We start from the raw sequence: 27,840 nt of genomic DNA on the forward strand, positions 1-27,840 counted from the left end.
GCTGTCATCTTAAACCATCAGTTGTTCCCTGTCTGGATTTACTACCTAATAACTAGGCTGAGTGGTCCTACCGGAGTGCAGGCCCCAGGGAGGAAAAGGTATTAACAAGGCCAGCACTAGTGTAAGTAGGTTCCCTCAGAGCCCCCTCTCCATGCCTACTAGTGTAAAGAACCCCAGCTAGTGCCCAGGCTCTCCCCCTCTCTCTTCTGTAAGGGAATAGAGTGCATAACTCCAAGCTTCCTCTCTCTAATAACAGGAAGAGGAAGCGAGGCTTGCTCCTGTCTGACAACATGCTGTGGTTGTTAGACTTCCCTTAAGTCCCTGCTGCAGCTGTGTAAGAGCCAGGCCTGGTGAATTGCTGCTTCCTACTTCACTGGAGCAGTGGGCCTTGCTTCATTTCAGCCTGAAGCACTGCTTCTCCTACACACCGACCTCATGCCAGCTGGGGGACATACAGCCCACCTGTCCTCTACCATAGCTCAGAGCAAGAAGGAATTTCTTCAGAGGACATTCCATAAATTATTTCTTCCAACCCCAGTCAGGCAGCTCCAGGCTTTGCCAGGTGTCTAACTTTAACCTGCAGGGCTCTAAGGACTTAGCTGGTATTCAAGTATGCCTGTCACTGTACTGTTAATTGGAGTGCTTCATTTTATCCACTCTGAAATTTCACTAAAATAATTCATTCCTCTGCAAGGTTTCTTACACACAGACACCCAGCTCAGGATCAGTCAAGTTGCGTTCATCTCTTCCAAAAGAGAGAGTGCTAGAAATCACATGCTCCACGGCTGAACTCAGTTTTATTCGCACCCACATGGAAGCAGTCACCATGTGTGTTCTAAAACAGATTCAACAGCAATTCATGGGGGTTCTGCTTCAGGATCAAACTGCTGCTGAGGGTGAGCTTCAGGACTAGCAGCTAATGCATGTGTAGATGTCATCATCCGTAGTTGGGTAGGCTCCTGGTTTTCATGCACCCCATCTAGCTCCCAGTCTTTAGGTGCTGTTTGCGTAGTGCTGGAGGTGGCTCTGACTTCCTTTCTCTCAAAGAGGGCCTACCTCAGCAATGGATCAAAAGGAGAAAGGACAATTAGTATCCACAGCATTAGAGAGTTAGAAAGCTATCCTACAGACAGTGACCAAACTGCTTTGGCATCAGTTATGTTTAAGGGAGGACGGCATGAGTTACGTAACCAATGAAGCCTGGAATTTTAAGACCTAGGGGGCAGAACTGACAGATAAGCCTGTCTAGAAACGACAGCCACAACAAAACTTGGAGAGCAACAGAAATGAGTGAAGAGATTATCAATGACCATGGAGAAAGGTGTTATGAACAGGGAGCCCCCCAGCTGCTAATGAACATCTGAAGACCAAAAGGCATAGGGTGTTACTTCAGTGCATTTCATCTGGACATCTTCCAGGTGTGGGCAGTGGGATGCCCACAGAAACTCAGGACTCCAGCATAAATAAAAAGATTTCAGGGTCTGTTCAAAAGCATCTGACGGTCCAGATGTGGCCTACAGATCATCTACTGACTACCCTGATGTAGAATAAAGACCACTGGCCCTGAGATTTACCTTGTTCTCAGCCAGTGCCTGCTTGGCCAGATAACGTTCACGCTTCACCTTGATCTGCAGTGACTCAGGAATGTCGGGCACCATCAGGTCTATCACACGAGCAATAAAGAAAACCACATGCTGAAAACAAGAGGAAAAGAGCAATGTGTCCAATCAGACAGCTGATTCTTTCTGAAGCAAGACCAGATGAGTAAGGAACAGCATGGAGGTGCCTGACCCATGTAGGGTGGAGTTCTCAGCCAAGCAACAGGAGCACTGCAGGGAACGAGACAGGCATTGAAAGGACTTGAACCAAGAAGTATCCCCCAGAGAGCACACTCTCTTCAACCCCACAAGGGCAACGTCTATGCTGAGCCGGACAGTACATGCCCTGGGGACAGGTGTAGAAAGAAAGAACTTAAAATGAGAAATTGGACAGCAAAGGGAAAAAACCTTGGCCGGAGGAACTGGTTGAGGAAAACGAGAGGGAGATACCTCAAACACTATAATAAAGCCCAGGCGGATTGCTAGTAGGTTCCAATAGGTTAGCGAGTACCTGCCGCTCTCATCCCTGTATGCACGGTACCTGGGGAAGAGAAGATGACATTACACCTAGAGGGGGTCACAGCTGGGAAAGAGGAGCCCTCCAGCCCTCTTGATTGCATGTCAACATCCTCAGGGCAACCACTGGTAGTTTCACTCCCCCGACTTTGCCTTCTGTAACTTCCTCCACATATGTAATCACTCTTAAGAATTAATAACTGATGGCATTTATGTGGCCCATGAACCATCAGGGTAAGGCATGACTAATGCTGGCTCTCCAGCAGGGAGTATGTGCCCATTCCTCCAGGACTGGCAAGCAGCAGCAAGGTAAATCAGAGTAGAAGTAGCTCAATTAAAAAACACATTTAAGTTCCTTCAAGATTGATTTACGAGAAGAGCACAAACAGGTGAGCCCCCCATACACAAAGGAGGACCTGAGTGGCACTCCCCTAGGGAAGCTAATGCTGCACTTCCTAACTCAGGTGTAAATTGGGTGTGTCTATGAAATGGTGTATCTTTTGTCCCCTAATAAATTGAACTAGCCTTTAGGTCTCCCTTCCCTCTCCCACCCCCAGCTGGATGGGGCAGTATGCTCAATAATTGGTGAGAAATACTTTAGCACAGGTCTCACACAGGATTAAGTGGAAACAAAGCATGTGCCTTCCTGAGCCCATCTTTCACTCCCAAACATAGCTGGGGCCCCACAGAGGAGACTGTCCTGAAGAGAAAACAAACACTAGGAAAAAATCAGAGGTTGCAATTCAAATGGAGAATGGGAAGGAGCTTTGTCCTGAGGCCCCCCAGGCAGCTGAGCTGGGACTCCTACCTGCATGTGACATTGTGCTGCGAGGCAAAGTGCTTTGGAGCATACGCCAGGGTGAAGTTAACATAGCCCTGCAGGTCACTGGCGCGGGTGTACTGATAATACAGACGGGGCAAGAAGTCTGAAGTGAAGGCAATCAGGAAAGCCTGAAACGAGGAAAACACTAGTGCTGCAGCCAGGTTCCTATCACATTACAGATGTCCACATACCTGCTTGAGCCTCAGGCTAAACGTTGTTACTCTGAAGCCTTGTGTGACTCTTGAGTTTGCTGGACCGCCTCTCCCAGACACCAACTCCCCACTCAAACTCTGACCCTGCACTTCCTACTGAGGCAAGTCCCCAGTGAAAGTTTGGATTGAGGCTTGCCATCCCTGCAGGGTTTCTGCTCACTAGCAATTATAGCTGCAAGCATTTATTCTTCAAATGCAGACACACCCTTCAATACTGCACAGCTCTCACTGGTCATTGAAAACCAGGCCTGTCATGCTTGGGAATTAAGCCACAGAGATGAGGAGCCTGTCAGAGCAGGCTGTGTCAGGCAACGCTGCTCCAATAGGGGTTACTGAGCCAGATGCCCGAGCTGCAGCAGCCCTTGAATCTGAGTGTGGTTCTGTCACATACGACAGCTGTGTGTCCAGTTACTATATGATGTCTACAGATTTGCATTTGCCAAGTAGAATTTCAGTAACATTTTCTTTAGTTCTGGCTTTCAGTCCCCTGTCCCCGATACCGACCTGCACAGTGGCTGCCTTCAATCTGTAAACAAGAGACCACGATGCTACATGATTATATTAACCAAGTGTCAGCAACATGGCTGGCTTCTCCCTCTCCCTCACTGCCCAGCACAACTCACGTTACTGATGACAGCCAAGTGGGTGATGACCTCCAGGATATAAAACCAGATGCCAATGCCCTGGGCCCGCTCGGCCACAGGACGACGGTACTCGCAGACAAACTTCTGTGCATCAAGGCGGATCTCCACCCAGTTGTTGAGCAAGGCGAAAAGGGGCGCCAGAGGACAAGCTGCCACAAATATGGTGATGAATCCAAACTGCAGGACTGTTGTGCAGAAGGAAAGAATCATCAGAGCTCACATTCACAGTGGGCAAGGGGAGCAGAGGATGGCTTCTGTGAGCTGTGTTCAGCAGTGATCGTGGCCTTTCTGGTCCCCCTTCCCCTCCCCACCGTCTCTGGTTTCCGAAGGATGAGAACAGGGAGTACCCGGGGAATATGTTGCAATCCAAAGATCTCTGTGGGCCCCTGTTTGTTTCTGGAGATGTACTGTCTCTGCTTTCCATCTGTAATAGGCTGCCAGCATCACCTGACAGACCCTGGTAGGCCACGAGGCACGCTTTACTAGTATAGGGATGCCTGTATTGTGTACCGGCCAGGCACTCCTGGCATGAATGCAGCTAGACCTGGGGGTACCAGGTTAGTGAAACCTCCACCCATGAGCCAAACAAGCTAGACTGGTAAAAGCACTGCTGTGCTGGTATGGCTATGTCTGCGTGGGCTTCTGCTGGCACAGCTCTGTCAGCCATCACCCCTGGGCACCTGGCTGACACACCTGGGCTGGCAGCATCCATAGTGCAGCCATGGCCGAGCAAAGGGTTTGGAGAGCTAGCGCTGACTCACTGCTGTGACTGGCTCCATAAGGAAGCTGAGAGGAGCCTTCAGGCAGAGGAAGCTGGGATGTGGAACAGATTGGGCTGGAGCCCTGGGTAACCAAGCCTGAGATGGAGGCTTCCTGTGGGATATTCTGTACATCAAGCCAGACCCAGCAGGGCTGTTTGGCCAGGGTGAGACGGGGCAATAGAACCTGCTGTATAACCCAATTTCTGCTGGGGAAAGAGGAGAAATTCTCTGCCTGGACTGCAATTTCCCTTCCAGGAGGCAGAGTTGTGTCTCTGGAGTCAGTTTCACAAGGCTACTACCTCTAATGGAGGGTTTCCTTAGACCTTTGACTGCAATCCCAGAGCTCAGAATATTCAACACCAAGACTAGGCAGTTGAGTTCACTCTTTCTCTAGGGCTTCACTCAAGTGAACGTGCTAGAGAAAGTGCTGCTTCCCAAACCATCACCACTAGCGGGCACCAGAGGGCACATCAGCGGGATAAGTGATTGACGCACACGCCATCAACACTATTGACTGCAAAAGTTTCCTCCCTTGAGGAAGTCTCTGACCTCCAGCCTCTTCTGGTGCGGTCAGTGATCAAGTGACCCTACCTGGCCAGGACACTTTGCTAGTGGTCTCCCAAGGTGGCAGACTCGGCCTTTGGTCCCTACCCATTTCCAGGTACTCGTCAAACAGCCCCTCACAGACCAGGAGCTCGTAGTTGCTCTCCCAGGGTGCCTGCTGCACCAGGCCCAATTGGTCCACCTTGCTTTTCCTCTTTTGGGAGTGAAGCTTGTACTTCTGCCACCAGCCTTTCAGCTTCCTGGGGGAGCAGAGAAAGAAGCGGTCACGGGAAGGGCATTCCTGGCCTGGTTTGCTTCCCGCAACGCCTTCTCTGCAGGAGCTCATGCCGGAGAATCCGTGGGCAGACAGAGTTTGCGGGCAGGAGGCAGGGCAGTGGCAGTGGGAAGCCAGAGGCTCCATAGTGCACACGGCTAATTTGCCATGAGACCTGTTGCAAAGCAACTTTGTTCTGCTTTGACTTGTCCATGTCAGCCGTGGGTCCCGAATCCTCAGTGACCATCTGTCACCCCAAAGCCTACCAGCAGTCACAACCTGTGACTTTTCCCTCTTCCTTCACTAGTGGGAGGAGAGGGCTGTGGTGACAGGCCCTGGCACATCTGGGCACTGGCCCTGTCTGAGCTGGGGCCCATAGTTCAAACCATAGCCGTCAGACCACTTGGGATAGGTGATGCAGCCACCTGCCAAGCACAAGCCAAGCAGATGGGGGCCACACACACAGGTGCCTTCACACTGACTGAGCCCTCCCCTCATTCCGAATCTATCACAGTGCCCCTGCATGGAGACATCCCCACCTGCTGCCCCATAGATCCTTGTTATAGAGCTTGGGCAGCAGCTCCCTTTGATGCAATGGTCTGCCAGAAGTCAGACCAACTCTCCCCTCCCCCTGCCCGGTAGCACACTCAGTGCTTACGGGATGACGATTTCTTGCACGTTGTTAATGACTTGCTTTCCCACCATGATGACCAGCAGCTCCTGGGCGAGTTCAATGAGACAGCCGCCAGCCCCGCACTGGGTGGGAAGGACAGAGGCACATCAGCTTTGCTGCACGTTCCCCTCAAACTCAGAAGAATGGGGCAGGGGTGGGGGGGTCCTCTAGGTTCCACCTCCCACAGGAAAGGCTACTCCTGAGCCACACACGCTGCCCTAACACGCCCAGCACCATCGCCGCATCCTGGAGTCAGTGGAGCCTGGGGAGGAGGCAGCCTGCAGCACCAAGCCCCCGGCTGCCATTCCCAACCCTCAGGGTAGCCCCAGGGGCCGACTTCTGGGAAGGGTGGGCCAGGAATGAGGGGCCCCAGTTGCTGCCACTAGTCTTTGAGCAGATGGGCAGCGGGGGGCCCCTGAGGTGGCTAGGGCAGGGGTGGAGTCTGACCACCCCCACTTCTCTTTGGTCCTGGGGGGATGGGCAGCCAGAGACAGGGATTCCCCAGGCATGCCACTGCTCCTCTCTGTGCTATGCCCACATCCTGCCTGGGCCCTCCGCACTCTCAGAGGAGTCTGTGTGTGGTTCCTATCAAAGGCCTCGGAGGCAGCAAGCAAGCTTGAGGTGGGGGGGAGCCCGGGGCAGGCCGGGAGCCCACTACACTGGCACTGAAGCTGGCCATGGCCTCCCTCCTCCTCTGGCCAGGGCTGTCCTGAGAGCTGTGGAGCCTTTCCCTGTGCACAGAGCTGGGCAGCGGCTGGGGCGTTTCCTGCCACCCCAGCAAAGGGTCCCCACTCTGTTTGGCAGGTTACCTCACACAGTCCCTCACCTGAGACTCCCACCTCCTTTTAACCCCGTGCTCTGGTGTCCCTAAACGTCCGACTGCCAGACACTGCTACTGGATGACGGGGGATGGACACTCGCTAATTGTCCTGTTCTGTTCACTCCCTCTGAAGCACCTGGCACTGGCCAGTGTCAGGCCCTAGACCAGAGGGACCATTGGTCTGACCCAGCATGGCCCTTCCTGTGTTCTCAACCTTTATCAGCGATACTCACATCCTCGTTGCGAATCCCAAGCAAGGTCTTGTAGTTTCCTGGATAGCCTACAAATCTGGGAAATCCAGGATGGCAAGAGATAGCAATAAATCCACAGCTGAACCCCTTGCTCCCTCTCCCATCAATCTCTTATACCTCCTGAGGCTACTCGGGATGTGGTGCTGTCGTGCACCGTGCCCTGCTCCCACACCCCAGTCACCCTTGTCCATTGGGAGGCTGAGGATGCTGCTCAGCCAGTCCTGCTGGATTGAATGGGACAAGGTCAGATCTACTTCATCATTATCTCCCTCTGCCCACATCTGAAGCCAGCGCTGATGATACCTTGTGGATGTGCACAGAGGCCAGCCCAGCCTGCCAGGAACATCCCGCGATGGAAGCATGTATATCAGAAATTTCTCCCTCACCCAGTGCCCTGTTCTTCCCAACAGAGGGGAAAGGAGGGACACAGTGCAAGGGTGCCTGACTGACTGAAAGGAGATCAAAGGGCACCCGCGGACCTGCCCCTCATGTTAATTTCATCTTGTCCACATGTGAGAGGTATTTGAAGCAAAACATTGCTGGCTGCAGTTACCCCCAACACTCTCCTGCTTACCCCTCTGCTTCAGATCCCCTGTTTCTATCAGTTCTGGGGAGCAGCATGGTCCTGGATCAGGCCCGAGCTGGGACTCCAGCCCTGCATGCCATCCCCAGCTTTGTCACTGCCATGCTGGGAGATCTGGGCAGGTCATGTCACTCGCCTGTGCTTGTTCCCTCTCCCACCCACTGTCTGTTTCAGTTTTATGCTCCTCAGGTCTGGGTCTCACTGCACGTGCAGCGCTCAGCAACACAATGGGGCCATGATCTTAGCGGGGAGTCTTTATATAAAATAGTGGCGGTTGGGGCCTTGCAACAGGGTCTGCCAGCTGCTGATACAGCAGACCTTCCCCATGCAACACAGCGAGAGTCTGTCTTCCTTTCAGAATCCAAGCTCTGCACACAAGCACCCTCATCACCACCAGGGAGCAGAAGTCCCGAGTAGCCCAAGAAGTCTCAGCTCTACGCTTTGGAGGGGCTTCCCCACGGGCATGTACTTCCCAAACTGAGCTGCCCTGTTCCCACAGAGACCCCTCTGATACAGGACCCCCAGCCCCTCAACAGTCTGAACAACTGGCTGTGTGCGCCATGGGATCATATACTGAAAAGGCCATGTTTCAGAGTAGCAGCCGTGTATAGCTCACCTTAACTGATCGCTCTCGTTATAGTGTGTATGATAGCACCCATTGTTTCATGTTCTCTGTGTATATCTATCTATATCTATTTTCCTACTGTATTTCCCACTGCATGAATCCGATGAAGTAGATTTTAGCCCATGAAAGCTTATGCTCAAATAAATGTGTTAGTCTCTAAGGTGCCACAAGTACTCCTGTTCTTTTTGGAAAAGCCCTATAGCTCTCTGACATGCTCACTGCATGCCTGGATGGATACAGGGCTGTTTTAGAGCTACACAGGCACAAAGGGGATTTCTAGTTGCTCCTTCCCACATCAGAATAGTGCCGGGAACCCCCACGTTCCCTCGCATGCCGCTCATTGCCTTTAGATGGCAGCAGTGCTGCAGCTTCCCTGTCTCTCTCTTCAGTGGTTCTCAAATTTTTCTTTTCCCCACATACCACTTGAAAATTGCTGAGGGTCTTGATGGACCATTTAATGATCTTTCCAAATGTTGTTTGTACCATCAGCTAACTATTGTAAAGCGCTTTAGATAAAAGTGCTATGTTAAAAAAACGATAATTAACTTTTTTTGTTCTACAAATAAAAGCACACAACTAATATCAGTAGTCTTACCTTTCTAATGTGAAGAATGTGCCCTCCCTCTCCCACCATGGCAGCCCTGGAGCTGGGACTGGGAAGGGGTCTCTACCCCACCACAGAGCTGGGGCTGGGAAGGAGGAGGGGTCTCTCCCTGGCAGCCGCAGCCCTGGAGCTGGGGAAAGTTGCCTTTTTCTCTGGCTGCCGCAGCCCTGCATGTCCCAAATTCCCCCCACCCCCTCTCTTCTCACCCCACTGCCCGCTCCTACCTACCCCCATTCCCCCCAAGGCCACCACCTCACCTTACATGTGTGTCTTCTCCAGGGTCCAAGCACCTAATTAGTGGAGCCATGCCTGCGCGGCTCCACTAATTAGGTGGGTGGTCCTTCATTCTCTCTTGTGCAGCCGCACACCAGAGGGAACTATCCATAGACCCCCACTTGAATGGAGCTCGTGGATCACTGATGGTCCATGGACCACAGTTTGAGAACCACTGCTCTAGGGCTATCCACTGGAACTGCACATCACCAGGTCCCAAAGCCGCTTACCTCTGGGCCAGCCGCAGGAACTCCAGCCACCAGCTGAGATGGGATTACATTTGGAGGAGGGGGCCAGAGCTGGGGGATGGGTGGGGGAGGTGAGAGCTGCCCTCCCCTGGAGATGCTTTACCTGCCCTTGAAGAACGCAATGTAGATGGGAGAAGAGTAGAAATTGACAAACTGGAAGACAAACACTTTGAAGGTGAAAGCATCTTCATACTTCGTCTGAGTCCGGTGCATCTCTGTGGCAGAGCAACACACACAGACAGCATCAGCTCTGCCCTGCGGCACCATTCAAGGAGACTACCAGCACTTACTCCTGTCACCCAGTAACTATGGCAACAGCATCCGTAACAGAAGAAGCTGGATGACTGTGTGTTGTTTAGGAGGCTTTTTTGTTTGATCTTTAAGATGTCTGTATTTTTAAAACTCCCAACAACTGCATGGTCACCTAGGATTTCACGGGTGTTATATTACATGGTATGACCATGCAGAACGTCATGGCGACAGCCAGGATAGAACCCAGTTCCCCTTATGCACAGGCCCACAGCCCTGCTTCTTGACCCTATGGAGAATCTCAATTAGCAGTTAGCAGTAAAGGGCCTATGACACACACTTGTACAGTTCTGATTCTGTTCAGCAGAGGGCAATAATGTTGTACTGTACATATAAACTAGCTACTAGCAAATTCATTAAAATTATTTTTCTTTTTAAAAAGGCTAATAAAGATCTTATCCTTTAATATTATTTCTAGCGGTGGTCAAAAAAATTGGTATATATTTCTGCAAAAAAATTAACGAAAACATTTTCATTCCATGCAAGTTAGAAATTTTTGGCAGAAAATATACAGCAACTGTCACTAAATTTCGGTTTATTGATTAAATGAAAACCCAAGCTAAAAAAAAAAAAAAAAAGAAAATTTCAATCAAAATGAAAATGTTAATCAAAAAGATTGTTAAAACAATTCAGCCCTCTCTAATTATTTCCAGCATCCCTCTACACACACAATGCTTTCCCCAGGCATCCACCGGCATTAGCCCTGGACCCGCAGAAAGCCATTGGACACCTGACTGCAGGACTCCTGCATTGCAACTTTTGATGTTTTGCCGTATGAGACAAATTCCTTCCTTGTGTCACACTATCTAGCTTGCAGGACCTAAGACAGCGCCCAGGAAAACTGCGAAAGGTGGCAACCTTGTGACGCTACACCAAACACCTGCACTCATTCCCTGCCTTGGTACCTCTCTACTTTGATCTGAGCCCTTCCACCTTTCTCAGTTCCTGATCTGTCGGGATCCTTGTCTTTCCGCCTTTTCCCTTCTGCACCTAAATCCAATTTCTTTTAGCAGCCCCTGCTTAATTGCGTAAGAATCCAGCTGAAGACAATGGATCAGATTCTCCCCTCCTGTGTGAGTGGGTGTGACTCCCTCTCAAATCGGATGGCAGTGTTTCACACTCACTTTGTGCAGGTGAATGTGACTGCAATGTACAAGTAGCAAAGGAATGGGGAGCCAGGTTTGTCAGGAACTGTCCCAGGGAACCACAGTTGAAGTCTGTGCAATTTCCCTTCCACCACTTACCCCACTTGGTAAGGAAATGGGCCAGTGCAATGTAAATTTTAGAAAGGATGAGGATGAAGATTAGATTCACCACTGAGCCTGTGAGGCTGGCAATACGAGACGCCTAGAAAAGAGGAGAGCAGAGGGAATGAACCAGAACATCCCACGGGGCTTGCGCAAGCCCATAAAACCCCAGGGCAGAGCTGGCTGCATCTACCTCTTACCGATGCCACAAAGAGGAAGTTCCCGGATCTTGACACAAGGATGCTGATGATAGCCCGGTACAGGATAATGGAGATCAGGAACATCACAACCACAGCAATCTGCAAACACAACCCAGTGGCCATCAACTTGCCATCAGGAACTACAGTGTGTTTGGGGGAGCTGGGCTTGCTCGGATCTCTGGGGGCACTGGCAGCTATGGGAGAGTCATGCAGGCAGTAAGAGGCAATGAGCATGCAGAGAGGATGCAGTCATGCCAGGAGCTGCAGACCCCATGGAAGACCTTCAAAGCCAGGCACAGGGCAGGGGCCTACAGTGCCCTTACCATCATGATGATGATCATCAGTCCAGCCATGACCCGTTTTACGCGGTTCTGCTTGGGAAAATATGGCTCCTCTGCTCCAGTAATTGGGTTCTCCATTGTCATGGGAGCCATGGCAGTGAACTGGGGTCGCGGCCGCTCCTAGGACAGTGGGAAAAGGCATTGCCTTGATTTGGCTTTGTACGGCCTTGGGAGTTCAGCTGTGTGACAGAGGGTCAGGCCTGTACCTCAATGTCCTCGAAGTCGGAACAGTCCCACCGGTGTGCCAGGGTGGCGTTCATCCGCTTCCAGTACTCCAGGAATGTCACCGCCCACAGGGACATGAAAATGCTGAAGAAGATGGTCCCACCGTGGTCGAAGAGGCGACCTGCCTATGGAGCAAAGCAGGGAGAGTGAAAGAAATGCTCAGGGAACCTGCAGGAGGAAAGGGCTGCTAGGTTGGATCCTGAGAGCAGCAGAGTGCTAACTTACTGGGTGTGTGAAGGGGGTGAGGCAGGAGAGAGAGAATGAGTTTCTCTCTGGGACAGACAGGTTCCCCAGGGGAAGCATAGGGGTTTCAGTAAGAGAAAGCAGCACTGGAACTGATCTACAAGAATCAGAGTGCTGGACCAGTCTGAGTCCTTGGACCCACACCGGAGCGCTCCTGAGGCAGCAGGGAGTCACTGATCAGTGGCAACACAGTGCACAGCTGATTTGCCCACCTGTTGCCAGTACCAGACCCAGGCTGCTCCGAAATGCAAGTCGTGGTGTGCAGGAACAGAGGCATAGGGACAGGGCAGACAGGGATTGGGATTCCTGTGTATCTGATCAACCAGAGCTGCCTGTGCTGTGCTGAGAAGGTGACAGCAGGATGTGGCTTTGGGATGTGCTGGGAGCAGTTCACAGCTTGGGGCCCTTTACAGGCTTCATCCCCAGGCTCAGAGCAGGACCCCTCCCACTCTGAGCATTCATCTCTCCCTGCACAGGGAGGGGGCCTCAGCTCCAGACAGGCACAAAGGGAGAGAGTCTTTCCTTATTCTCTCTGGATTTGCTTGAATCTCCCTGGAAAGAGGTTGGAGCCACACGGAGAGGTCACCCTCGCTGTCTGAGGAACCTTACCTCAGCGCTATCAAACGCTCCTGCTGGCAAGAGAAAGAGTGTTGGGCCAGATCCCCAGGTGGTGTAAATCAGCCCTAGCTCCACTTGGAGCCAATAGGCCAGATCCCCAGCTGGTGTAAATCAGCCCTAGCTCCACTGGAGCCAATGGGCCAGATCCCCACCTGGTGCAAGTCTGGACCAAAACGGAAGTCAATGGAGCCGTGCCAATTTACATCAGCTGGGGGGACTGGTCCATTATGTAGTTTACAGAGGGAGGAGCCAATCAGATTAGCCCAACAACCATAATCCCTTAAGCGTAGGATCTTGCGACTACCCAGCACAGCAGAGGCTTCCTGTGCAGAGCAGATCTACGTCCTGAGGCAAGAAATGTCCATGCGGTAGTGTGAATCTGCATAGCCAGTTCAAGCTTCACAAAGCCTCTTCCGTGCTCTGCAGTGCTTTCCACACACACTGGAGCAGCACCTGAGGAGGAGCTGTCCCTGAGATCTGTCTCTGCTGCTCCACTCCATGTGCAAGCAGCAAAGTGAAACAGATCCTTTTCTCATCTCTGCAGCATGACCTGCTCCAGCACCAGAAAGGAGAGACCTTGTACACACAGGGAGAGGAGAAGTGGGAGGGAATCAGACAGGGAATGCAGGGGAGGGATAGCATAGAATCATAGAATATCATGGTTGGAAGGGACCTCAGGAGGTCATCTAGTCCAACCCTCTGCTCAAAGCAGGACCAATCCCAATTAAATCGTCCCAGCCAGGGCTTTGTCAAGCCTGACCTTAAACTTCTAAGGAAGGAGATTCTACCACCTCCCTAGGTAACGCATTCCAGTGTTTCACCACCCTCCTAGTGAAAAAGTTTTTCTTAATATCCAACCTAAACCTCCCCCACTGTAACTTGAGACCATTACTCCTTTTCCTGTCCTCTTCTACCACTGAGAATAGTCTAGAACCATCCTCTCTGGAACCACCTCTCAGGTAGTTGAAAGCAGCTATCAAATCCCCCCTCATTCTTCTCTTCTGCAGACTAAACAATTTCGGTTCCTTCAGCCTCCCCTCATAAGTCATGTGCTCCAGCCCCCTAATTATTTTTGTTGCCCTTCGCTGGACTCTCTCCAATTTCTCCACATCTTTCTTGTAGTGTGGGGCCCAAAACTGGACACAGTACTCCAGATGAGGCCTCACCAATGTCGAATAGAGGGGGACGATCACGTCCCTCGATCTGCTCGCTATGCCCCTACTTATACATCCCAAAATGCCATTGGCCTTCTTGGCAACAAGGGCACACTGCTGACTCATATCCAGCTTCTCGTCCACTGTCACCCCTAAGTCCTTTTCCGCAGAACTGCTGCCTAGCCATTCGGTCCCTAGTCTGTAGCTGTGCATTGGGTTCTTCCGTCCTAAGTGCAGGACCCTGCACTTATCCATATTGAACCTCAGATTTCTTTTGGCCCAATCCTCCAATTTGTGTAGGTCCCTCTGTATCCTATCCCTGCCCTCCAGCGTATCTACCACTCCTCCCAGTTTAGTATCATCCGCAAATTTGCTGAGAGTGCAATCCACACCATCCTCCAGATCATTTATGAAGATATTGAACAAAACCGGCCCCAGGATCGACCCCTGGGGCACTCCACTTGACACCGGCTGCCAACTAGACATGGAGCCATTGATCACTACCCATTGAGCCTGACAACCTAGCCAACTTTCTACCCACCTTACAGTGCATTCATCCAGCCCATACTTCTTTAACTTGCTGACAAGAATACTGTGGGAGACCGTGTCAAAAGCTTTGCTAAAGTCAAGAAACAATACATCCACTGCTTTCCCTTCATCCACAGAACCAGTAATCTCATCATAGAAGGCAATTAGATTAGTCAAGCATGACTTGCCCTTGGTGAATCCATGCTGACTGTTCCTGATCACTTTCCTCTCATGTAAGTGCTTCAGGATTGATTCTTTGAGGACCTGCTCCATGATTTTTCCGGGAACTGAGGTGAGACTGACTGGCCTGTAGTTCCCAGGATCCTCCTTCCTCCCTTTTTTAAAGATTGGCACTACATTAGCCTTTTTCCAGTCATCCGGGACTTCCCCCGTTCACCACGAGTTTTCAAAGATAATGGCCAATGGCTCTGCAATCACAGCCACCAATTCCTTTAGCAGGGGGAAGCCAAGGAAGAGGCAGCGGACCTGGGGAGGAACAGACCAGGGAGGGGATGCAAGGGAGAAGAGAAGGTGAAAGGGGGAGGAGGAGCTGGAGAGGGATGGTTTGGGGATGTGGGATGCCAGCGAATGTGCACGGCTGGGAGGAGGGAGACTAGAAAGAGGGGAAAGGGTCCAACACTGCTGATGGGAGGGGGTGAGAAGTCCTGGGGGAGGTGAGTCCTGGTGCTCTCTCCTCTCACACAGAAGCATGTCCCCTGAGGTGTCTCCTCTAGTGTCATTAAGATGAAAAGGCAGAGAGCAAATCCCAGGGCATTGTGCTTGTGCAAACAGCCTGGTTATCGCCCCTCCCAGTGCATAAACACAGCACCTCCCAGCTCAGCCAGGCCCTGGCGCAGGAGTGAGAGCTGTGCACACCTGGGCAGTCTAGCAAGCACCATCTACAGGGCAGACTGCAGGATATTCTCTCTTCCTGGCCCTCCCCTCTGGAAATTAACCACTGGGAGCCACAAACCTCACCTTGAACATACTGCAGATGCTGGAGAGCTGCCAGTGTGGGCACTCCTTGCACAGCGGGCACATCTGGTACTGATCCTCACTGTCACAGATCTCCTGCCTGGGGTAGCGGGGAGGCAGACAAAGAAAGAAATCAGGACCATGGTACATTCTTTGCTGAAGGCCACCCTTTCACACCTCTTGAGGCCTCATTCTTTCCAGTGATGAGGGACTAGCCAGGATGCCATGAGAGCCCATAAACACTGCTCCTTAAACCAGCCAGAGGGTTCTGGGGGAGCAAAGCTGCTGAGCATTTTTCTCCTGCAGGTCCCCAGGTGAGAGTGTGGCACTCAGGATCAAAGCTGGGATGTTCACATGGCAGCATCACGGGCCCTTTTCTGCCCCTCCTTGGCCTGGACAGAAACACCTCATGGAGCTTCCCCCTAACAGTTTCCACTAGTTAGAGTTTAGCCATTGCCCTGCCATGTTGGAACCTGGGCCAGACAGCAAACCCATGGTGCTGGGAGGAGCGGGTGGCCACATGCTGTGAAGACCACGGTGACATTTCCCTGTAGGGTGTTAAGGGGACTTTGACCCCCTCGAAGTTGGGTTGTTCACCAGGAGTTTTGCTCAGAAGCCTGTGAGAAGCCAGGTTTGCTTGACAGTGAGCATGCTAGTTGAGGGTGCTGTGGCCTAGTGGACTGACCTCAGGGGAGGCAGCCAGGAATTGCTGACTTCCGGCCACCCTGGGGCTTCCCCCACATCCTCCAGGCTGCAGACAGCCAGTGGGAAAGGGAAGGAGAAGGTAGGGACAGAAAGGGGAGAAAGGCTGGCACTTACGCAGGTATGTCGCTCAGCATCAGAAATATGCCTGCGATGAAAACCAGTGACCCCACAACTGCAGCAGGCAAGAGCCAACCAGTGTAGAAACCTAAAGAGAGGGAGGAGAGAAGGCCAGCCCCTCAGAGTGGGAGTCTCATTGCAAACACAGGACCTGTAGCCAACCTGCACCCTCATTGCAGCAGAAGAGCCCAATTCAGAGCCCCACATTCCAAGTGAAACCAACTGCGGAGCGAGGCATTGCATCCCAGCAGCTGAAGGAGAGTCCCCTGCCAGCCATTGTAAAGGAGGGTTCCTACCATGTTCTGCACCACATGTTCCCAGAGGTCATTTGCGGAGTGGGGGCTTCCTCCTATCTACATGTGGATGAAAGGGGAGGTTAAGGGTTATCCCACCCTGGCATTGACTTCAAGAGCCTCCTGCTGGCTGTGTTGTCACCCTGAGACGTGACCTCCAGAGAGGCTGGGTTTGATAAGGGCCACAGGGCAGGACTTTCAAAGCCATTCAGTGCTGGGTCAGTTCTGCTTCCACGGAGCAGAGCTTACCCAGTGCCGAGTGGCAGTGGGAACCCCACCTTTGTGTTTAACGCACAGGGACAATGATCCATGTTAATCAAGTCTGGCGGCAGGGTGGAGTCTGTTATGCTAGCCAGCGATTACGTTCTTTGGCCATACGCCCAGCCCCCCAAGAGGCCCAGATTCCCTTTCTTGGCAGGAGAGGATGGACTACACTCTCCTTTTCTCATGTTGTGAGCGCCATGTTTCTGGCTGAGAATGGCTGAAACCCTTGATCTGGTTCAGGTGTTATCACCATGGCCTCTAAATGCCAACTAGCTGCATGTAGCGCACACACAAACGAAGGATGCCTCAACTTTTTTTCTCCCCCTTCTAGACCTATTTTTAATTAATTTTGTCTATTTCTCTCTCCTTTTTCTTCTTGTATTCCTTCCCTCCCTTCCTATTGCACCTTCTCCCTCCTCTCCTCAGTGACAAAACATAAGAACGGCCATACTGGGTCAGACCAAAGGTCCATCCAGCCCAGTATCCTGTCTACTGTCAGGGGCCAATGCCAGGTGCCCCAGAGGAAGCGAACCTAACAGATAATGATCAAGTGATCTCTCTCCTGCCATCCATCTCCACCCTCTGACCAACAGAGGCTAGGGACACCATTCCTTACCCATCCTGGCTAATAGCCATTAATGAACTTAACCTCCATGAATTTATCCAGTTCTCTTTTAAACCCTGTTATAGTCCTAGCCTTCACAACCTAAACAGTTATGTAAATATACACAGAGAAACTGGAGACCAGTTCATATTGCAAATATACAGGATCCTAAAGCTAAGGTTATCTGTTTGGCTTGGCATTCCCCTCTAGCTCTCTCCTAAACTGACAGATTGTGTTTGCAACAGAATGGGATACTTTATTAAATATTCTGATTGCAAAACATGAATTGTGCGTTTGCAATAACAGCCTCCGATTTTTAAATGATAAATTAAGAGAAGGGAGGGGAAATTTTCAACCCCCCTCTCCCCCCCCCCAATAACAGCCAAAAAAAATCATTACTTTTTATGGCTATCTAGAGTAAACCAAAGTAACATTAACGTAACGACAGGCAGTGGAAATGGATGGTGTTCCTGGGGGAAGCCTCAGAGAAAAGCGGGGGCTTGCATGTAGATCTAGGCTCCAGCTACGAGCTCCTCTGATCAGGAGTGCCACCGCTGGGATCGCATCATGGAGAACATCTGTCCCATCTTCTCTTGATGGGCTGTGGTCAAGAGATGAGTGTCCTGGTCTATGGAGGGTTTTGTAGATTAGGACTAGGACTTGAAACTCAGCCCCACCACAGACAGGGACCAGCAAAGCATCCATTGCTCCTGCTTGATCAGCCACGTCCATTTCATAGACTCTTTCATAGAATATCAGGGTTGGAAGGGACCTCAGGAGATCTAGTCCAACCCCCTGCTCAAAGCAGGACCAATCCCCAGTTTTTGCCCCAGATCCCTGAATGGCCCCCTCAAGGATTGAACTCACAACCCTGGGTTTTGCAGGCCAATGCTCAAACCGCTGAGCTATCCCTTCTCCATCAAATGCATCCCACAGCTTGGACATGACAGGAAGGGCTTCTGGCCATGGGAGCTTTCGGGCTGCTGCTCTGTGCAAGAGGGACAGCTTTCCTTGCCTGGGATACGGCAGACAATCCCAGTACAAGGTAAACACACACACCCTAAGCTAACTTCTCTCTAACAAGCCACAGTAGGAAAGGGGCAAAAAGGATGATTAGTGAAAAATGGCAACCTGAGAAGGATCCTCCCTACTCCTCTGGCAATGACACCCATGCACCTGATGTAAAGGGTGCTCCTTACTACAGTACAGCCTGTCCTTGGTCTGCACTGGTGAAGCAAATCACTCTGCTTACTCAAGCAATTGATATTCTCTGCGCCAATCCCAGCATTCCCTTCAGCAGAACATAAGGAGGCCGACGCTCCAGGGAAGCATTAGCCCTTTCTGGAGAAGGTACTAGGTTAGGGCAGAGCTGGGTGCCACAGGAGGTGGTTGAAGAAGCAGTAAGGAGCAGGACAGAATAATGCATACTGGTGCTGGTGGTGCCCGTCCACTGCTGGCTAGAACCCATCCCCTTTGTGCAGCATGGCTGCAGGAGGCATTATTCTTCACCAAGCGTGATTTCTAAGAGACTGGACAGTCTCATCTCCTGATCAGTGAGGCTGCAGTTCCTTTTCCAGTGGGCATGAGGTACACACAGCTATTGCAGCTCAGGAATTGGTCGGAGACAGAGGTGCAGGCTCGAGGCTAAAGAGAATGGGGCAGGAGATCCAGGGCTGCATATTGACAGGTCTGGTTGGGGCCAGGGATGAAGGTAAGTTGTTGGGAGGGCTCCGAAGAGCATTGTACTCACCCAGCCAGGCAAAGTAGAGTGCGATCTTCTCTCCAAAGTACCTGCGGATGTGATCCAGTGGCTGGTATCTGTTCCATTTCCGCCACCTTGCCCAGTACTGGAAGAGGACCTGGCGCTCGGTCAGGTTCTCAGGGGCCAGCCTGTCAGCAGGTACCGCAAAGGGACCCTGCAGGGGAGAAGCAGGGAGGTTCCGACTTAGGCTGGTGAAAGCATTGCAGCTGCCCATGCAGAGCAGAGCACCTGGCTGGACTGGGGAGAGGGGCTAAACAAAAGCCCCCTGCCTCTCCAGCTCCCCACAGCCAAGCTCCCCCACCCCCAGTTACCTCTGCATTCTTTCAGAAAGGCTGAATAAGGAGCTTTTTGAACAGTCCGGCCCCCTCCTGGGCAGAGGCCATGCAAGTGCTCTGTCTTGGCCAGAACTCCCTGCTGCCCCCTGAGCTGGAGATCAGGACATGACCAAAGTCCAGTCTGGCTGAGGTAACAGGGAACTGGTGCTGGAAAGAGACTGTCTCCTGACTTACCTCATGCAGGGGGAATGCAGCTACAAAGACATCCTCGCTCAGCAGCCGATCCACCCCAACCTCCCCCTGCTTCAAGTGGCCATATGGCGTCGTGGCCAGGATCTCGTACAGCTGGGGGAAGCAAAGAGGTGGTAACTAGCCACTGTCACACTGACAAAAGATACAGCGAGAACCCCGTGATCTCTCTCTAAGCACCGACACCATGCTCCGCACTACGCTACGGAGACCCGTGCCTCAAAGGTTCTCAGTCAGCAACCACCGTTCAGCCCTTTCGAGGGGGAAAAGGAGAATTTGGGTGGAAAGAGACTCAACAAGTTCAAATAAATTCAGGTATAGGAAGTTGATTTTTGCCACCAATTTCAAGCCTGACTCTCATAGGCATTGTAACATTCCCTTCCCCGGACATGGAAAACGGAGAGAGAAGGGTTGGTTTTTAGTCAGCCTCTTTAAACTTTGCGTGTATTAAAATCTATTTAACTCCAATTGCCAGTGAACACTTGGAAGAAAAGTTGTCTGGTACAAGTGCTGGAGGAACCGACTAGGGGCCGTGCTCCTCTTGACCTGCTGCTTACAAATAGGGAAGAATTGGTAGGGGAAGTAGAAGTGGGTGGCAACTTGGACAGCAGTGACCATGAGATGGTTGAGTTCAGGATTCTGAAAAAAGGAAGAAAGGAGAGTGGCAAAATACGGACCCTGAACTTCAGAAAAACAGACTCCCTTAGGGAACTGATGGGCAGGATCCCCTGGGAGGCTAATATGAGGGGGCAAGGAGTCCAGGAGAGCTGGCTGCATTTTAAAAAAGCCTTATTGAGGGCACAGCAACAAACGCTGGATGAATGGACTATAAGGTGGATAGAAAGTTGGCTAGATTGTCGGGCTCAACGGGTAGTGATCAATGGCTCCATGTCTAGTTGGCAGCCGGTATCAAGTGGAGTGCCCCAAGGGTCAGTCTTGGGGCCGGTGTTGTTCAATATCTTCATAAATGATCTGGAGGATGGTGTGGATTACACCCTCAGCAAGTTTGCAGATGACACTAAACTGGGAGGAGAGGTAGATATGCTGGAGGGCAGGGATAGGATACAGAGGGACCTAGACAAATTAGAGGATTGGGCCAAAAGAAATCTGATGAGGTTCAACAAGGACAAGTGCAGAGTCCTGCACTTAGGATGGAAGAATCCCATGCACCGCTACAGACTAGGGACCGAATGGCTCGGCAGCAGAAAAGGACCTAGGGGTTACAGTGGACGAGAAGCTGGATATGAGTCAACAGTGTGCCCTTGTTGCCAAGAAGGCCAATGGCATTTTGGGATGTATATGTAGGGGCATTGCCAGCAGATCGAGGAACATGATCGTCCCCCTCTATTCGACATTGGTGAGGCCTCATCCGGAGTACTGTGTCCAGTTTTGGGCCCCACACTACAAGAAGGATGTGGAAACATTGGAAAGAGTCCAGCAGAGGGCAACAAAAATGATTAGGGGACTGGAACACATGACTTATGAGGAGAGGCTGAGGGAACTGGGATTGTTTAGTCTGCAGAAAAGAAGAATGAGGGGGGATTTGATAGCTGCTTTCAACTACCTGAAAGGGGCTTCCAAAGAGGATGGATCTAGACTGTTCTCAGTGGTAGCTGATGACAGAACAAGGAGTAATGGTCTCAAGTTGCAGTGGGGGAGGTTTAGGTTGGATATTAGGAAAAACTTTTTCACTAGGACGGTGGTGAAACACTGGAATGTGTTACCTAGGGAGGTGGTGGAATCTCCTTCCTTAGATATTTTTAAGGTCAGGCTTGACGAAGCCCTGGCTGGGATGATTTAGTTGGGGATTGGTCCTGCTTTGAGCAGAGGGTTGGATTAGATGACCTCCTGAGGTCCCTTCCAACCCTGATATTCTATGATTCTGGGATTCTATGAAACCATCCCGAAGTACAGAAAGAATAGCAAATATGGCAGGCAACCAGGTTGGCTTAACAGTGAAATCTTTGGTCAGCTTAAACTCAAAAAGGAAGCTTACAAAAAGTGGAGATTTGGACAGATGACTAGGGAGGAGTATAAAAATATTGCTAGAGCATGCAGGGTTGTAATCAGGAAGGCCAAGGCACAACTGGAGTTGCATCTAGCAAAGTAATGTGAAGGGTAACAAGAAGGGTTTCTTCAGGTATGTTAGCAACAAGAAGGCGGTCAGGGAAAGTGTGCGACCCTTACAGAATGGGGGAGGCAACATAGTGACAGATGATATGGAAAAAGCTGAAGTACTCAATGCTTTTTTGCCTCGGTCTTCACAGACAAGGGCAGCTCCCAGACTGCTGCACTGGGCAACACCATATGGGGAGTAGGTGAGCAGCCCTCAGTGGTGAAAGAACAGGTTAAGGACTATTTAGAAAAGCTGGACATGCACAAGTCCATGCAATGCATCCAAGGGTGCTGAGGGAGTTGGCTGATGTGATTGCAGAGCCATTAGTCACTGTTTTTGAAAATTCGTGGTGATCAGGGGAGGTCCTGGATGATTGGAAAAATGCAAATATAGTGCCCATATTTAAAAAAAGAGAACCCAGGGAACTACAGCCTCACTTCGGTCCCTGGCAAAATCATGGAGCAGGTCCTTAAGTAATCCATTTTGAAATACTTGGAGAGGAAGGTGATCAGGAACAGGCAACATGGATTCACCAAGGGCAAGTCATGCCTGACCAACCTGATTACCTTCTATGATGAGATGACTGGCTCTGTGAATATGGGGAAAGCGGTGGATGTGATATATCTTGACTTTAGCAAAGCTTTTGATACAGTCTCCCACAGTATTCTTGCCAGCAAGTTAAAAAAGTATGGATTGGATGAATGGACTATAAGGTGGATAGAAAGCTGGCTAGATGGTCGGGCTCAACGGGTAGCGATCAACGGCTCGATGTCTAGTTGGCAGCCGGTATCAAGCGGAGCGCCCCAGGGGTCGGTCCTGGGGCCAGTTTTGTTCAACATCTTTATTAATGATCAGGATGATGGGATTAATTGCACCCTCAGCAAATTCGCAGATGACACTAAGCAGGGGTGGAGAGGTAGATATGCTGGAGAGTAGGGATAGGGTCCAGAGTGACCTAGACAAATTGGAGGACTGGGCCAAAAGAAATCTAATGAGGTTCAACAAGGACAAGTGCAGAGTTCTGCACTTAGGAAGGAAGAATCCCATGCACTGCTACAGGCTACCGAATGGCTAAGCAGCAGTTCTGAAGAAAAGGAGCTGGGGACTACAGTGGACGAGAAGCTGGATATGAGTCAGCAGTGTGCCCTAGTTGCCAAGAAGACCAATGGCATATTGGGCTGTATTAGTAGGAGCATTGCCCACAGATCGAGGGAAGTGATTATTCCCCTCTATTTGGCACTGGTGAGGCCACACCTGGAGTATTGCGTCCAGTTTTGGTCCCCCCACTACAGAAGGGATGTGGCAGGACACGACCAGCATGTTCAGTGACTGAGAGACTTGCAGGATCTGAGAGAGGCAGGATGGTCCAGTAGTTAGGGCAGTAGTCTAGGACTTGTGAGACCTGATCCTGTTCCGCCACAGACTGTGTGTGTGAACTTGGGCAAGTCACCTAGCCTTTCTGTGCCTCAGTTCCCCACCTGTAAATGGCGATAATAGCTCTGCCCTGCCTCATAAGCTTTAAAGGTTGTGAGGTGCTCAGATACAATGAAGAGGGAGACCCTCTAAGTCCCTAAAATAGATAGCTGATTCCCCACTACCTTGCGCAGTGCAGCCATTCACACTTGTGCAAGGTGGGCATACCATGCTACCACCTGGGCAGCAGAGCAGAGACGTCTGATTTGGTAACATTTTACACCCACTTTGCACACGAGTAAGTGACTGTCTTTCTTTAGACTGATCAGGATCTGGGATGTGCCTAGTGCCCAAACAGCCAGGGTCACAAGCCTACTCGTTACTCAAGCTACCCCCTAAACTGAGCCTTCCCTCTGCTTAAATGTCAACCTCCCTAGAGGCCACCATACTTGCCCCCAACCTAAGCCCATGCCTCCCTGGAAGGCCTGCACCGTCCAGATTCAAGTGGGGCCTTCTCCATGACACCCACCTCTCCTCCTAGCCCAAACCCAAGCCTCGCCAGCGTCCCAAACTTGCTGCACCCAAAGCCTTCCCCCTGCGTGGCCCTTTCTGCCCAGGCCAGAACACTCGAGCCCTTCCCAGCTGGGCTGACACAAAAGCAATGAATTAGCATGTAAAGAATTGAACCAGAAGCCAAGAAGGAAGGGCACATCTCAGCCCCAGGCCCTGCGGGACCTCTCCCTCCCCAGGAGACCCCTGGACTGGCTACTCACTATCCTGTGCCGCTGCGTGCTGCTGAAGAAGGTGTCTTGCTCATTGCTCCCTAGGAACCTGCAATCACATACACCAGAACCATGATGGGAACATGCCCCCAAAAGTGCAACCCACAGGACAAGCCATCCTGTTTCCTCTCCCCAAGCCCAGGGCCATCCACTTCCCCACCCCATTTTGCCACAGGTAAAGCCCTGCACCTCACCCATCCAACCGAGGACAGCACCTCCCTGCCCCTGCCAGCCCAGCTGCAAAGAGAAGGCACTTGCAGGGGCAGTTCCAACAGCAGGTCACCTCCTTGGCTTCACCCATCAGCTCAGAGGGGCAGCCTATAGAGTCACTCTCCCGGGGTAGTCCGCTCACAGCAGCCTTGCTCTGCTGATCGTCAACCTACCCACCTCATCCGACCCTGTGTGCACACATGGCTCCTCCTCCCTATAGGTACCCTGTGCCCCGCCAAGTGGTGGTATTTAATTCTTATCCCTTTATTGCTCCGATAGCTTCGGCAGTGCACTAGGGGTCTCAGGGACACTGACACCAATGTGCTTCCTGCCCTGAAGAGTTTATGATCTAGGCAGAAAATGTGCACAGGCAGCTGCCTGGATGAGCACTCCAGCAGGTGGTGTAACAGGCTTCCCTGTGGGTGCTCTGCAGGCCTGTTAGACAGGGAGTGGGAGAAGAGGTCTCCTCTCAGAGCCACTTATAGATTCATAGATATTTAGGTCAGAAGGGACCATTATGATCATCTAGTCTGACCTCCTGCACAACGCAGGCCACAGAATTTCACCCATCCACTCCTGCGAAAAACCTCACACCTATATCTGTGCTATTGAAGTCCTCAAATCGTAGTTTAAAGACTTCAAGGAGCAGAGAATCCTCCAGCAAGTGACCCGTGCCCCGTGCTACAGAGGAAGGCGAAAAACCTCCAGGGCCTCTTCCAATCTGCTCTGGAGGAAAATTCCTTCCCGACCCCCAATATGGCTATCAGCTAAACCCTGAGCATATGGGCAAGATTCATCAGCCAGATACCCACGAAAGAATTTTCTGTAGTAACTCGGATCCCACCCCATCTAATATCCCATCACAGGCCATTGGGCCTATTTACCATGAATATTTAATTACCAAAACCATGTTATCCCATCATACCATCTCCTCCATAAACTTATCGAGTTTAATCTTAAAGCCAGATAGGTCTTTTGCCCCCACTGCTTCCCTTGGAAGGCTATTCCAAAACTTCACTCCTCTGATGGTTAAAAACCTTTGTCTAATTTCTAGTCTAAATTTCCTGGTGGCCAGTTTATATCCATTTGTTCTTCTGTCCACATAGGTACTGAGCTTAAATAATTCCTCTCCCTCTCCGGTATTTATCCGTCTGATATATTTATAGAGAGCAATCATATCTCCCCTCAACCTTCTTTTAGTTAGGCTAAACAAGCGAAGCTCCTTGAATCTCCTTTCATAAGCCAAGTTCTCCATTCCTTGGATCATCCTAGTAGCCCTTCTCTGTACCTGTTCCAGTTTGAATTCATCCTTCTTAAACATGGGAGACCAGAACTGCACACAGTATTCCAGGTGAGGTCTCACCAGTGCCTTGTATAACGGTATGAAAATCTCCTTATCCCTACTGGAAATACCTCTCCTGATGCATCCCAAGACTGCATTAGCTTTTTTCATGGCCATATCACATTGGCGGCTCATAACCATCCTATGATCAACCAATACTACAAGGTCCTTTTCCTCCTCCGTTACTTCTAATTGATGCGTCCCTAGCTTATAACTAAAATTCTTGTTATGCATTCAGGGATTAATGACCTTACACTTTTCACTATTAAATTTCATCCTATTACTATTACTCCAGTTTACAAGGTCATCCAGATCCTCCTGTAGGATATCCCTGTCCTTCTCTAAATTGGCAATACCTCCCAGCTTTGTATCATCTGCAAACTTTATTAGCACACTCCCACTTTTTGTGCTGAGGTCAGTAATAAAAAGATTAAATAAGATTCGTCCCAAAACCGATCCTTGAGGAACTCCACTGGTAACCTCCCTCCAGCCTGACAGTTCACCTTTCAGTAGGACCCGTTGTAGTCTCCCCTTTAACCAATTCCTTATCCACCTTTCAATTTTCATATTGATCCCCATCTTATCCAATTTAACTAATAATTCCCCAGGTGCTACGGTATCAAACGCCTTACTGAAATCTAGCTAAATTAGATCCACTGCATTTCCTTTGTCTAAAAAATCTGTTACTTTCTCAAAGAAGGAGGAGATCAGGTTGGTTTGGCACGATCTACCTTTTGTAAAACCATGTTGTATTTTGTCCCATTTACCATTGACTTCAATGTCCTTAACTACCTTCTCCTTCAAAATTTTTTCCAAGACCTTGCATACTACAGATGTAAAACTAACAGGCCTATAATTACCCGGATCATCTTTTTTCCCTTTCTTAAAGATAGGAACTATGTTAGCAATTCTCCAATCATACGGGTACAACCCCTGAGTTTACAGATTCATTAAAATTCACTTGGGTAACTGTTTCTCCGACAGCCCTTGCCCTCAGGGAGACAGCAGGAAGCTCATTCCAGATGGGAAAGAGGAAAGGTGATCAGCACAAGGAAGCAGGAGTGAATGCGTTCTACAGGCCCCCCGGGCTCTTACCATGTTAACTTGTTCACCTTGAAGTGACAAGTGTAGTAGTCCAGGGGCATGTTTGGAACCTCCTCACTCAGCAGGCTGGGGACACCCAGCCTCTTCACCACTCTGTCAGACCAGTTTGAAGCCTGATTCGGCAGGGCCTGGGCACAAGCAAGAGGAAAAGGCTCAGGAGGAGGACAACAGCAGCAGCATGGTGCCGAGTCAGCATCCGGGGACAGAGGAGGGTGGAGGAAGAGACGGGTGCCCCAGCTGCATGCACAATGACACGAGAGGCTGGGAGCACTGGCATGTGAAAGAGGGTGAGTGGGGAAGCACTGAAGGGATAAGGAAGCTCCTCCCGGGCGACCTCCGGCGCCTGCCCAGCCCAGCGCATACACCAATCAGACAGCGCGGAGATACCTCCCCCACAACTCCCCCCCCCCACTGTGACACATGGGAGCAGTGGGATGGCTTCACCCTGGCAACTAGGAGTTCCTCATTTCCTGCAGGGGTGAACTGGGCCCTAGAGGGAAGAGGAACGAGTCTCGGAAAGACCCTCACCTGCAGGGGGAGCCTCAGCCGGAGATCCTCTGCGTAATAACACAGCACGCTCCAGGGAGCGTTCAGCAGCACATAGTGCACCACCTTCTTCTCATCCTGGACCGCATGCTGGGAGAGGAGAGGGAAAGATGGCATTAGCCACCTGTTGTACTCAGGCCTGGCGTTTATAGGCTGGATCCTCCGCTGCGGTGAATCAACAAGGCTCCCTTGAAATTGAGGCTGCTATGTTGATTCATAGCAGCAAGCGGCCAGCCATGCAGAGCTCACCCTGGCTGTGCCATTCCTAAGCATCTATAGAGGGGGATGTCTACACTGCAAAGAAAAACCCACGGCAGAGCTCAGGCTCACATGATGAGGCTAAAAATAGCGTAGATGTTCCCCCCGCAGCTCTGCCTCGTTCCCAGGAGGCTGAAATGCCCACTGCCGCCCTGGCCCACTGACTGGGGAGGGGGCCATTTTGGAACTGGGTAAAGTTCTGGCCCCAGGCTCCATCCACTCTGTGGTACTCTGGCAGTGAAAAGGGGTGGGAGATCTGCCTCAAGAGGCACCACCTGTTATCCCTAATGACAGATAAATGGTGTGGCAGGTGCGGGCAGGCTAGGCTATGCTGGGGGCTCTATGGGCCCCTGACCAGGTTCAGGATAAGGAAGTGGGAAGGTGGTTTACAGACATTAGTCATTTGTGTCACTTAATGCTCTGCTGGAAGGTGTGCAGATACCATGGTGATGGTATCTAACATGACACAATAGAAAGGTACCTTTGCCCTCCTCGTGTGCCAATCACAGCTC

At 51.0% G+C, this 27,840-nt stretch overlaps 1 protein-coding gene across 1 annotated transcript in view; it reads right to left on the reverse strand.

Moving 5' to 3' along the window:
* Positions 1-778: 778 nt before the first annotated feature.
* Positions 779-27,840, reverse strand: part of ANO7 (anoctamin 7) — a 29,165-nt gene continuing 2,103 nt past the window's right edge. Inside the window, exons 4-23 of the mRNA XM_077825605.1 lie at positions 27,053-27,160; positions 26,516-26,652; positions 23,860-23,917; positions 19,543-19,653; positions 19,022-19,187; positions 16,108-16,198; positions 15,292-15,388; positions 11,752-11,895; positions 11,528-11,665; positions 11,205-11,303; positions 11,002-11,104; positions 9,552-9,663; positions 7,098-7,152; positions 6,030-6,127; positions 5,206-5,357; positions 3,773-3,978; positions 2,923-3,065; positions 2,049-2,139; positions 1,575-1,694; positions 779-1,052 (exon numbers count right to left, since the gene is read on the reverse strand). Of these exons, the coding sequence (XP_077681731.1) occupies positions 858-1,052; positions 1,575-1,694; positions 2,049-2,139; positions 2,923-3,065; positions 3,773-3,978; positions 5,206-5,357; positions 6,030-6,127; positions 7,098-7,152; positions 9,552-9,663; positions 11,002-11,104; positions 11,205-11,303; positions 11,528-11,665; positions 11,752-11,895; positions 15,292-15,388; positions 16,108-16,198; positions 19,022-19,187; positions 19,543-19,653; positions 23,860-23,917; positions 26,516-26,652; positions 27,053-27,160 (2,424 nt within the window). The 3' untranslated portion in view covers positions 779-857. The remainder of the gene's footprint in view (positions 1,053-1,574; positions 1,695-2,048; positions 2,140-2,922; positions 3,066-3,772; positions 3,979-5,205; positions 5,358-6,029; positions 6,128-7,097; positions 7,153-9,551; positions 9,664-11,001; positions 11,105-11,204; positions 11,304-11,527; positions 11,666-11,751; positions 11,896-15,291; positions 15,389-16,107; positions 16,199-19,021; positions 19,188-19,542; positions 19,654-23,859; positions 23,918-26,515; positions 26,653-27,052; positions 27,161-27,840) is intronic.

The sequence above is a fragment of the Eretmochelys imbricata genome, chromosome 9 (assembly GCF_965152235.1).
Source record: "Eretmochelys imbricata isolate rEreImb1 chromosome 9, rEreImb1.hap1, whole genome shotgun sequence".
NCBI lineage: Eukaryota > Metazoa > Chordata > Testudines > Cheloniidae > Eretmochelys > Eretmochelys imbricata.